Source organism: Equus asinus, chromosome 5 (assembly GCF_041296235.1).
Source record: "Equus asinus isolate D_3611 breed Donkey chromosome 5, EquAss-T2T_v2, whole genome shotgun sequence".
Taxonomy (NCBI): Eukaryota; Metazoa; Chordata; class Mammalia; order Perissodactyla; family Equidae; genus Equus; species Equus asinus.
In genome coordinates this window covers 78505794-78518744 of record NC_091794.1, presented here as the reverse complement: position 1 = coordinate 78518744, position 12951 = coordinate 78505794, and the positions used below count along the sequence as shown (strand labels likewise).

Genomic DNA, 12951 nt, shown 5'->3' with positions numbered 1-12951 from the left:
TAAGCAAAGCATTGAAAGAGCATCCTGGTTCCTGTTGACTGCTTATAGTAAAATGTGAGAAGAGAGAAATGATTTAAAAATGGAACTGTTAATCATAAAGGAAGCCGAACTTAAAGATTTGGAACATTCTCAAGCTATCCACATTGAAAAGAATGAGAAAGCCTGTTTGGAAAGAACACTAAGAGTGTGACACTTAGAGAAGTAAATCCTCATCTTTCATTGTAGGAAAACAAAACATAATATCTAGAATTAAAAAAATCAAGAAAGGACAGTTATTTAGAAATGTGGAGGTATATTAGAGAAAGCAGATAAAAGAATTAAAAATTGCTCTTTCTGAGAAGTGGGAATTGGCAATGTGAAGGAATAGGGCAAGGAAATGCTGTTTTTTATTATAAAGTTTATTTATTATAAAGAACTATTTGACATTTTAACCTGTATACAAGTATTACTTCATTTAAAAAGAAGAACAAGAGATAAGTAGGAGTTCTTTGGGCAGAGAGATGGAGGGAGGGTGTACACCCAAACAGGGGAAAGGACATAAGCTAAGGCAAAGATGCTCTCAGGCGTCATTTTGGTCCGTTTGGATATTTAGTCTATTAGATGTTTTTTCCTTTTGGTGGAAAATTTTTGTAATCCAGGATGTTAGCTTTCAGTCCTTCAGGGGGAGTTCCTACCATATGAACACCAGGTGGCAAGAAATCCTTAATATGTAGGTACAGGAGGTAAAAAACCTGGAACATTGCCACAGTAAGAAAGGTGAACAGATATTCAAATCATAAAAGAATTCCTTTCTCCACTGTCCGGACTTAGTAATTCTAAAGGCCTGTATAAACTTCATGGAAAAGATTATTTCTTCACGTTGTAGTTCTTCCCTATGGTATCTGTATTACACTGATGGTTCTTCTAAAATTAATGCGCAGAGGGCTGGGGGCCCACCCCCCAACAAACAAAAAAGATAGGAAAATCTCATCATTTAGGATGAGAGGAAAGGAGTGCTAACAACAGAATTCTGAGGAAACATCAACATCTAAGTGATGAGCAGAGGAGAAGGAGAAATAAGCAAAAGAGAAAGAAAGAAGAGAGATGGAAGAACCGGCAGAAATTGGTGACACACAAACCAATTACAACGTTTCATGTGGCAGAATGTCAATATTAGTAACAAACATTTACTTTACAGTTTAAGAAGTGCTTTTCATTGATAGAGCAGTAAAATATTTTCACATTTGATCTTCAAAAGTAGAATGAGAACCAAAAAGAGGCCATTAGATTTGGCAACCAGATGGACTCTAGTGACCATATAGATGGCAAAATCAATAGGATAATAGGAACAGAAAACAGACTGGGTGAACTGAGAGAGGCTTAAGTAGTAAAAAAACAGGGCGCTAACTCTAGTCATTAAGCAGTTCCTATTTCCCAGGCATTTAGATATTAAAAAGGGGATTCCTAGAAAGTGAGTATATATACTTTTACCTATAAATTAAAAATGAATTTTGTCTTATTAATTAAGTCCTTATGAATTTGTTTCAAAAACACTCAGAGACCATTACATCTCTAGGAAAGAGCCAAAGCAAAAAATCCTGCAGTTGTCTGCATATAATAGCACTATGGGACTGTGTTACCAGTATCCAAAAGCATATTTTCCAGCAACTTAAAAAAAGTGTCAAAAACTCTAATCAAAAGTAGCTATTAAGGAAGTTAAAAATTTACATAATTATTGTATGTTAAGTATAATAATAAAATGATAGCTGTAATTTCTTTCTTTTTATGGGCTAGGCATTATATTAAGCACTTTATATACATTATCTCACTCATTCTTCCAACTGAGGGTCAGTAGGTCTTGGATTGGGTGTAGAGAAGGTAGAAACAGAGGGCACCAAGGATGATTCTCAGATTTTCTTTTTGAATAACATCTGCTGCTGTGTATTGAGATGGGGACAACAAGGAGAAAATCAGGCTTTGTCAGGAAAATTAGGAGTTTTGTGGTGGTTATGTTAGTTTGACATGTTTTTTAGAAGTGGTGGGAAGCTGGACACTAAGTCTAGAGCTCAGGAGCAAGGTCAGGGCTACACACATAAATTTGTGACTTACCTGCATCTGGATGGTATTTAAAGCCATGGGACCGAATATGATCACTTAAGTAGAGAATGTAGAAAGGCAAGTGGGTGCTGTGGAGTACTCAATATTTAGAAGGGCTAAGGAAAGGCAGAGGAGCCTGCAAAGCAAACTGAGAGAAAGTAGCCAGGAATGTAGGAGGAAAACCAGGGTTTTGGAAGGAGGGTATGGGGTTATGGAAGCCAAGAGAATAAGTTTCAAGAATGGTATGGCCAATTTTACTGAAAATTGCTAAGAGGTCAAGTAAGATAACAACTGAGAAGTGACCATTGTGTCTAGCAATATGGAAGGCACTGATGATTTTAACAAGAGCTACTTCAGTAGAGGGGCAGCAATGAGCAAGGAGGCTCAACTGTAGTGGGTTCAAGAGAGAATGGAGGTGAGGAAATGGAAAGAGTGGCTGCAGACAAGTTTTTCCAGTAGTGTTGCTTTGAAGGGAAGAAGAGAAATGGGGTGACAACTGAAGGAGGATGGGAACATCAAAGGCACTTTTCTTTTTTTTAGATTAAAGATATTAGAGCGTATTTGTATGCTGATGGAACTGATCCAGTAGAGAGGGAGAAATTAATGATGCCAGAGAAAAGAAATAACTGCAGGAGCAAAATTCTTGAGAAAAGGAGATGGCATAGGACCCAGAGCAAATATGTAAGAATTGGCCTTTGATGGGAGCAGAGATACTTTATAGATTTTTAACAGAAAAGACAGCAAAGAATGTGTGTATAGACATGGGGAGATGAGAAAACTTCATGTCTGATTGCTTCTATTCTCTTTGGTTCAGGGATAGAAAGTAGTGAGCCCACTCCTCTAAATTCCTGCAAACCGTGCCTAGGCCCTCCCCTGGTAAGCAACTCGTGACCGGCAAGGAGCCCTCATGGTAGTCAGGGGAAGCACGAATGCACTGTGCTATAGTACCTGTCCCAATAAGGCTTCTCTTAGTGCAGTGGTTCTCAAAATGTGGTCTCTGGAACAGCGACATCAGCATCCTCTGAGAATTTGTTAGAAATGCAAATTATCAGGCCCCACTCCAACCTACTGAATCAGAAACTCTGAGGATAGGGCCCAGCAATCTGTTTGAACAAGTATTCCAGGTGATTTTGAGAGGTTTGAGAACTACTGTCTTTGCAGAATGCTGACAGTTTCTTGGAAGATTGATATAGCAATTTCTTAAGATATGAAAATGTCAGAAGCAAGAACTTTCATGATGAACCCAACTATATAACAGGAGATTTAAAAGCACTGGGAGCCAGCTCTGCTTACTTCTTCTCACCTACCTTTGCCCCAAAGTCCAAGCCCAATTCCATAACTGTCACAGAAATTACTCCAAGAGCTTCAGGCCTCAGATAAAATTGACTCTCTGAGAAAGGCTAATTTCAAATTCTTAAGAAATATGCCCTTTGGGGGGAAAAATACATAAGACAGAATTGAGGGAGATGTTGCAGAAGGATGTTTGATTTGGAGTCAGATTGTGGTTCTAGTGTTAGAGCCACCACTTACTAATGTATGACCTTGAACAAAATACTTAACTTTTCTGAGCTCAGTTTTCTCATCTAACAATATGGAGATGCCGATGTCTTACCCTGGAAGGGAGTCCATGCCTACAATCCCTTCTGAGGAAAGAGTCTAGAAGAAGTTTCCAAGTTGCCATGCATTGTGTCATGTGACTCTAGTCACAACTGGTTGGAGCAGTAGCTTTAGACTAATAGTGCAACATTCCTGTACTTCAGAAAGTATGACTGTGCCACGGCAGAGACAGTTTTCTATAATTCTTTACTTTATTCTGTACCCAGAAGTAACCAGAGCTCTCTGATTCTTTGCAATAAACACACAATTACCTCATAGGGTTGTTATGAGAATTAAACGAAGCAATGTGAACACAATCTTTAACACAGAGACTGGCACATAACATTCAATAATGTAGTTATTTGTTATTAATGAGAGCTCCAAAGCCATTAGTGCTGTAGGTGATATAAAAAAGCCTCAACACCCAAATCAAAACCCCACACTTAGCAGCCCCAAAGTAACTAAGTACAGTCCCAGAGTCATCAAGCCTCATTCCCCAAAGGTTTTCAGCCCTATGACTATAAAATATATGCTGCAGGGGCATCAGTCCAGAAGAACTCACTACAATCCCAGCTGCAGTTTTGCTTGTGCGATTTTGTACAAGAGGAAAGTCTGGTGTTGCTCTTTGGGGAGGAGGCAGTATGGAGGAGCTGTATTAGAACCTTTAGAATATGCCATGTAGAACTTTTTCAGTATAACCCAAAAGTGAGGCCATGATTGGATGGTGAGTTCAGGGTATGTAAGATTTTGAAAACAGGAAAAGGAGTTGAGTATTAGCATTGCAAAACTGGCCCTGGAGCAGGGGAATGATAAAGAGAAATGACAACCAAAGAAGATGACCTTGATGAGGAGAATCCAGAACAGAGAGGCCATTCAAGAGGCCACAGGTCTAATTTAATCTACAAATCCCAAGACCCTCAACCAGACCATTGGTGATGGGAAATAAAAAATGGGAATGGGGGACTGGGCCGGTGGTGCAGTGGTTAAGTACACATGCTCCACTTTGGCAGCCCAGGGTTCATGAGTTCAGATCCCAGGTGCGAACCTACACACTGTTCATCAAGCCATGCTGTGGCAGCATCCCACATACAAAATAGAGGGAGACTGGCATGGATGTTAGCTCAGGGACAATCTTCATCAAGCAAAAAAGGTGAAGATTGGCAATGGATGTTAGGTCAAGGCCAATCTTCCTCATCAAAAAAAAAAAAAGTGGGAGTGGACATTAATTGCATTTTGAAGGTTGAGAAATCAAATGAAGTTGGTGACTAGATGTAGGGAATGAAAGAAAAATGAGTGCTTGACAATAAGTTTGGTAGAGGAAAGAATAATGGTACCAATGCCCCAGTCAGGGAAACAGTTTTTAGTAGAAGGCCCGAATTCATTTTTTAATTTCTCAAGCTTGAGGTGATCAGGAGATTTTCCAATGGAAATGGTCAAAGGGAAGCTGGAACTGGAACTGGAACTCAGATAATTGGAAAGAAGATGAGGCTGAGATCATCATAGAGGTAACCTCTAAAACCATGATATTTAAAAATAAGTTCTCAAGGGAGTATAGAGAAAGAAGAATAGAAGCCCAAGGCCCAAGTCTTGGAAACTGCCCTATGTCTAAGAGGTATGTCTAGGAGTGATAAAGAAGAGCAGACCCAGGGAAATGAGAAGAGTGAAGCTGATAAGTATTTGGCAAGCCAGGCTAGAGCCATGGAACAGAAGCCAAGGGAAGAGGTTTTCTCTCAGTAAAGTCTTCTATGTGGTAACGTCTGGAACAGAATGCTGATGTCAGTAGCAAAGCACAGTGCTGTGGAAGCAACACAAGTGAGTTTAGAATTATTCTGGGTGGCCTCTGTAGAGTCTAAATCTTCTACCAGTTGGGCTAGAACTCACTTAGCAAGATCCATGTAATGACTGATGGCAAGTGTTCACTAAGACTGTTGCCAGAGGGCAAGCTGGTAGGACAGAGCACTTCTCTGAGATATAGGGACTTACCTAGCTCATCCCAGAGCTGCCTGCACTTATCTGTCATGCTTGTCCCTTGCTGCCTCCAGAGTGTGAGTCGTGGGTCGGCCATAAACTGCTCAGTTATTAGCGTCAGCATCCTGGCTCCATTGGAATCTCTCATCCGCAGCATCTCTCGAACCTGACACATAAGGAGGGGAAAGGGGGTTGGTGACTGCATGTCATAAAAAAGTAGGAGAGGGGCTGGGCCCATGGCTGAGTGGTTAAGGTTGCGTGCTTCGCTGCAGGCGGCCCAGTGTTTCGTCTGTTCGAATCCCGGGCGTGGACATGGCACTGCTCATCAAACCACACTGAGGCGGCGTCCCACATGCCACAACTAGAAGGACCCACAACGAAGAATATACAACTATGTACTGGGGGGCTTTGGGGAGAAAAAGGAAAAAAATAAAATCTTTAAAAAAAAAAAAAGGAAGAAGGAGAGGAATGGGAAGAGGGGGAGGATAATATGAAGTATCTAAGCACAACACATCCAAAGAGCCAGAAAGAAGGCCTCATATTCTGTAAACAAGTTCTCTGCATGTATTAAGAAAGCCTGCTGTGCACAACGACATACCATTTCACAACCACTAGGATGGCTAGAATCAAAAAGTCAGATAGGGCCAGCCCTAGTGGTCTAGTGGTTAAGTTTGGCACACTCCACTTGGGGAGCCTGGGTTCATTTCCCAGATGCAGATCTATACCACTTGTCTGTAAGTGGCCATGCTGTGGTGGCCACTCACATATGAAAAGAGGAAGATCAGCAACAGATGTTAGGTCAGGGCAAATCTTCCTCAGCAAAAAAAATATATATAAATAAATAAATAAAAAATTCAGATAACAACAAATGTTGACGAGGATATAGAGAAATCAGAACCCTAATACACTGTTAGTGGGAATGTAAAATGATGTAGTCATTTTGGAAATCAGTCTAGCACTTCCTCAAATGATTAAACATAGAGTTACCATATAACCTATCAATTCTACTCCTAGAGAGAAATGAAACATATGCACACAACAGAAACTTGTACAAGAATGTTTATAGCAGTTTTATTTATAATAGCCAGAAGGTGGAAAAATCCAAATGTCCATCATCAGACAAATGGATAAACAAAATGTGGGGTATCCATACAATGGAATATTATTCAGTCATAAAAAGGAATGAAATACTGATACATGCTACAACATGGATGGCCCTGGAAAATATTAAGCTAAGTGAAAGAAACCAGTCACAAAAGACTACCTACTATATGATTCCATTCCTATGAAAGTCCAGAATAGGGAAATGTATACAGACAGAAGGTAGATTAGTGGTTGCTTAGGGCTGGAGGAGAGGGACATGGGGGATAGGCTAGTGATAGGTAAAGGGTATGGAGTTTCTTTTTAAGGTGATGAAAATGTTCTAAAGTTGACTGTGGTGATGGCTGCACACATCTGTGAATATACTAAAAACCACTGAATTGTACACTTTAAATGGGTGAAGTATATGGTATGAGAATTATGTCTCACTAAAGGTGTTAAGGAGCAAGAAAGAAAGAAGAAAAGAAGGAAGGGAAGGGGAGGAAGGGGAGAGGAAGGAAGGAAGATGAGGAAAGAAAGAAGGGAGGAAAGAGAGTAAAGAAAGAAAGGAGAGGAAGGGAGGGAAGAAGGAAGGAAGAAAGCAAGCAAGCAAGCCAGCCTGCTGTGAGAGCCCCCAGTTCCAAAATGCTAAGTCTCTTCAAGGCCTCATCAGGCAGCCTTGGGGTCAAAGCAGAGGGAAGGCAGCTTCATTACTAAAACACTCAGCAATGCTAACTCATTCGGAGAGTGAAACAGAAGGAAAAGGACTACCAGGGTGAGGTAGTAGGGCTCCCTGGATGCAATCTGCTCAGGTCTGCTCTCATCAGCCCCTCCCACTAGTTTTCAAGCATTCAGTATAGCTAGGTCAAGTGAGCTAGCTACAATGCATGAAGCCAGAAGCGTGGTGAGCCCAGTTTACTAAAGAAAGTAAAAAAAAATACCTTTTCATACCTTACCTTGGCAAACATTGAATTGAGCTGCTTTCCAGAACCATAGTAACCACCCTGGGAGAGAAAGAGCTTCACTTGTTCTTTCACCTGTTCTTCATCCAAATGCCAACAGTTCTCATCATCAATGCTGGCTCCAGCTGTGGGGTCAGGGGCACCTGGTAAGGAATGGGAATGGTGAAATGAATCCTATTTCATATGCTACACATTCAACAAGAGGGGCATTCTGTGAGTATACTCAAAAATAGATGGGTATTCTGCCTTAATCTGGGCTTTGTCAACTGGGCGGTCCCACATAAACATAAGAGATCTAATGCTAGTTTCATGTTCACTTAAGTCTCAGTTATATCCTATTCCAAGGTCTACAAATACCATCCTAGGGGAAAAAAGCCCAGACGGAAATACACAAATATGAAAACAGCGATGTATTTTTTTTCCTAGGAAGCTGACATTATTTTTTATTCTTTTTGACTTTCTATGAATAAGCCTCAAAGTACACACATTATTTTAAAATAAAAAATGCTTTCTTACAAAATAAAAAATTCTGTTTTTAAAGTTCACTATAAAATCATAGCTTTTCAAGTGGAATCAACAGCTCTAAATTTCTAGACACTTTCCCCCTAAAGAACAGGGAGAGTTGCATACAGGGTGATATGATTTTATAAATGTATACTCAAAATATCTCTCATATCTGGGCTCACCTCAACACCACCACTGAAAAAAGTTTTAGTTATTTATGCAGCCCTCTCCTGTAGCAGCCTGTTAGCTCCTTGCTCACAGTTGAATCCACAGTTGAATCACCTACAGCACAGTGCTGGTAATGTGACAGGCACCTAGGAAATATGTGTGGAATGAAAACTGAATCTCACCTTCTCAAAGACAGAGTCCTGTGATAAGTTTTTAGAAACCTTCCTCCAAGTGACAAAAGACCGTAAGTCAACACCCTATAGGTGTGGTCATGCAACAGGTTACAAATTCATGTCATGTTTAATCAGTCAGTCTACCCTTCTTGTCTCCCTATATCAAAGCCCTGCTTAAATAAAATCCAGGTCTACACAGAAAAGCTGCTCTTCTGCTAAGCTTTCTTCGTACATCTTATTCTCCAGGGAATCAGGAGGGCTCACACATTCATTTACTCTACAAATACTAATTAACACATAAGATCTTACAGTTTATGGTATTTGCTACTTTTCTTCAAATGTATTATTCTAAACACAGTTCTGATCATATCACTCCCTGCTCAGAAGTCTTTAGTGATGCACTATTCTTACTAAATTGTCCAAATGCCTTAGCTTGGCATGCAAGTCCCTCCATGCTCAGCCCCTATCCTTCATTTCTAGCCTTGCCTTCTCTATACTTATGCTACGTTTCAGCTAGCAACTTAGTGTTCCCAGAAGTCAACCACATTTCCTTATGACTTTACTTATGCTCTTCCTTTTACTTCCCTCCCTCTCCCTGCAACCTGTTCCTTGGCCAAAAAACAATACTTCTCATTGTCAGTATTACCTCAGCTTTAGAGTCAGGGCTGCAGTGAGAAACGGAAACTATAAAATAAGTATACGGAGAGGCTAACACTGCCAAGGTTCATTCACTGCTTAGTCCACCTGTAGGAGGGGCTCTTTTTTGCCCCCTTACTGAATTGGCCGTATATCCTATTGCCACCTGTCAAAAGTATGTCCATCTTACACATATGTGCACATAAAGTGCTTCTTAGCACTTTATTATTACTTCTCTTGAAGACCTGTTGCATTTTTGTTTTACATTGGAACTGTGCATTTCTCATATATTCCCTAGTAAATTAAAGTTTTTTAGAGTAGGGATTCATTTTTGTACCTCACAGTGCCTGGTTCATTACAGTACTGAATTAGTATTTATATAATGAACAAATATAAGTCTCATTGGCCATCTAAATTTAAACTCCAGGTGGGAAAATAATATATTCTGCACTTCTTTTCTATCCCAAAAGTGGCAAAGCAAAACAAATATACTCCTTATTCTTAAATATTTGTTATTAACAACCATTTATTGAGTGCTTCCTACATGGCAGAGTCTAAACACTTTTTATACATATTCCACTAGAATGCATGCTCCTGAGGGCATAAATCGTTTGTTTGCTGATATATCTGCAATGGGTGTAACAGTGCCTGGCACATAGTAGGTGCTCAATGAATATTTGTTGAGTAAATTCCAATGAACTCATAACAACTCTATGAGGTGGTATTATTATGCTAATTTTAAAATAAAAAAACTAAAGCTTATACAGGTAAATAAGGTAACAGATGGAAAGTGTATGAGCCAGGATCTATATGTTGGTCTCTCTCCAAAGTCTGTGTTCTTCACTATAAGGACATACTTTGGTCTCAAGCCTCATATTGTTGTGATTCATCAGCTGGTTTCAGGCCCCTGAATGTAAGTTGGATGGTGTGTCCGAAGATAGTCAAATCCTTTCTTGACCTATTCTTCTACACAGAATATAGGATTAGTTAGAATAATGCATTTTCTCCATATTGAGGACAATAGAGTTCTCACCAGTATAGTAATTCTCAAATGTTTAAATATAGAGAATAAATCACTTGGGGTCTGTGTTAAAAATGCAGATTACTGAGTCCCACCTCTAATGATTCTAGTTTTCAGTAGCTCCATAGAGACAGAACTGAGATAAATGAGATAAACTGGGTATAAACCAAGGAATGGGCCTTGGAGTATCTTGTTGCTGAGGATGGGGATGAGGAAAGAACGGCAATGGTGCTACAAAAGCAAGAGGCAGAGACGGTTCGAATACAATTCTGACCCTTGGGTGGTTCAATTAGGATATGAAAAAGCATGAGCAGGACCCAGTCTCCCAGGGGAGCTGGCCTTAATCAACTGGCAGGAAGTGTGTAGTGAGATCACCTCTAAGGATTTGAAGGGGTATAGAGAAAACTGGAGAATCTTTTTGGCCCAAGTGGCGGTAGTGGCAGCAGCTATGGAAGAAATAAGGCATAGTTTATAAACACCTAGTATGTAGACTATAAAACACTGCTGGAATAGGGCTAGGATAAGGCAAAGCCTTGAGAGTTACCAACAGTGACATTTCATGTAAAACTTCAAAAGGGTTTGTTTATTTGATAGGAAAGAAAGGAAGGTAAACTGTGTAAATGTTTGCAGGTCTACAATGAACCCAGGAGACAAGAAACTGAGCTGCCAAAATGGGTGGCTGCAGAAAAGAAGGGAGTTAAGTCAATATGTGAGGCATCCAGGTAACAAATTTTAAGGACTTGGTGTGACTGCTGAAGGAATCGGAATTATCTGGGAGAGCATGAATTGGCAAGAGGCCCAAAGAGGATTTTCTAAGACATTTTCATTTATTCAACCAATACTTTCTGAGCACCTACTATGTGCCAGGACCTGTGCCAATACTGGATGTACAGTGGTAAACAAGGCAGATATAGTCCCTGTCCTTGTGGAGCTGATAGGCTAGTTGGGGAAAGGGGTATTAAGCAAATAATCACACATGTACATATCTGGGTGGAAAGAAAGACGGATCAAAGAAGTTTTCCCTGAGAAAGTGACATTTAAGTGAACGCCTGAGGAATGAACAGGAGTTAGGGCTGGCAGAGAGTGGAGGAAATACTGTGTCTATTTTTTGTTCAAAAAAACATGAAGTCATAAATTATTGTGGTAATTAAATACACCTATAATAAGGGGGAGAGGATAGGAAGAATATTCCAAAGAAAGGGACTATCATGTGAAAACATAAGCAAAAGTCAGCTCATGCAAGGTTTTGTAGGCCACATGAAATTTGGATTTCATCCTGAGAGCAATAAGAGGCCACTGAAGGATTTTAAACAAGAAGAGATATGACAAAATCTGGAGTTATAGAAAAGTTACTTTGGATGGCTATGTGGAGAATGGAATTGAAGGGAGCAATAGTGGATATGGAAAGATCAGTTAGAAGGCTACCGGACCAACCTAGGTGGGAGATTATAGTGGTTTGATTTAGGGTGATGGCAGTATCAATAGAGAGAAGTGGAAAATGATGAAATATACTTCGGAGGTAAAATTAACAGGTCTTGCAAATGTGAATTATATGAAAAAAGTGTTAGGGATAACTGCAAGGTTTCTATCATGATCCAGTGACTAGATAGTGATGCTATTTATTGAGCAAGTTTGGGTAAGCAGATAAATTTACATTTGGAGATGTTGAACTTGGGATGTCTCTGTGACACAGAATAGTCACTTGGATATAGCAGGAATAAACCTGTGAATCACAGTTCATAGATGGCATTTAAAGTCAAAGATGTAGTTGAGATTACCTATATTGATCATGTAGAATAATAAGGGAAACTTAAGATTAATCCATAAGAAATGTCAACATTAAAGGTCAGATAGTAAGAGGAGGGTACAGCACTTAGGAATGAATGAACAAGAACAGAGATAATTTTAACGAGATAAACTAGGCCTGAAGTTCACAACCAGCCTCTCCAGCTGTCCACCTCACTAACTCCTAGGCAAAATCTTAAAAGAAAAATCCTTTGGATAAAAAAAACCCCATAAAAATGTCCCTATATATGGTTAGAACATTTTAGTCTTTTCATAAAAAGAGATGAGTATGAAACTAATTCCCCTTAGTAGTAGTAAAGTGGACCCAGTCAATGTAAATGACACTTTAATGTTATAGTGTGAAATTTTCCAAAGGACTATAAGAGAAATGGTAACAAGTGAAGATAAAACAGAAAGGATGTTTTATAAATAATAATGAAACAAACCATCACATGGGTCGAGGCTCCAAGTCAGAACTGAGGCTGTAACCAGGAGATCTGTCCAGAGGAAACTATTAAGTCTGTGGAACCAATTTTTCTTTCATTCTTAAACATCCTTTTTTAAATTATAAAAATAATAACATGTTTATTGTGGAAAATATACTAAAGCATAAAGAAAATAAAAACCCACCTATAATGCCACCAGCCATAGATTACCATTATTAATATTACAGTGTATTTTCTTCCAGTCCTTTTGCCCTATGCATATATGTATGTGTGTACACATATGTGCACATACACTCACTGCTTTTTAAATTAAATTAAAATTGAAATATAAATTATGAAAAGTGCATAAATCTTAAGTGGATAGCTTGATGAATTATCACATAGTGATTATAACAATGTAACTACCACCAAAGTCAAGAAATAGAATACTACCAGCATCCCAGAAGCCCCTTTGCAAACACTATCTCCTTTCCCCTTCCCTCAAATTAACCACTATCCTGACTTCCAGCACCAGGGATTTGTTTTTGAACTTTACA

General features: G+C 39.4%; 1 protein-coding gene across 1 annotated transcript in view; it reads right to left on the bottom strand.

The window, feature by feature from the left end:
* The window catches only part of ZSWIM5 (zinc finger SWIM-type containing 5), a 228023-nt gene that overhangs the window by 41835 nt on the left and 173237 nt on the right, over positions 1 to 12951 (bottom strand). The window contains exons 3-4 of the mRNA XM_044770664.2: positions 7677 to 7825; positions 5656 to 5806 (exon numbers count right to left, since the gene is read on the bottom strand). Of these exons, the coding sequence (XP_044626599.2) occupies positions 5656 to 5806; positions 7677 to 7825 (300 nt within the window). The remainder of the gene's footprint in view (positions 1 to 5655; positions 5807 to 7676; positions 7826 to 12951) is intronic.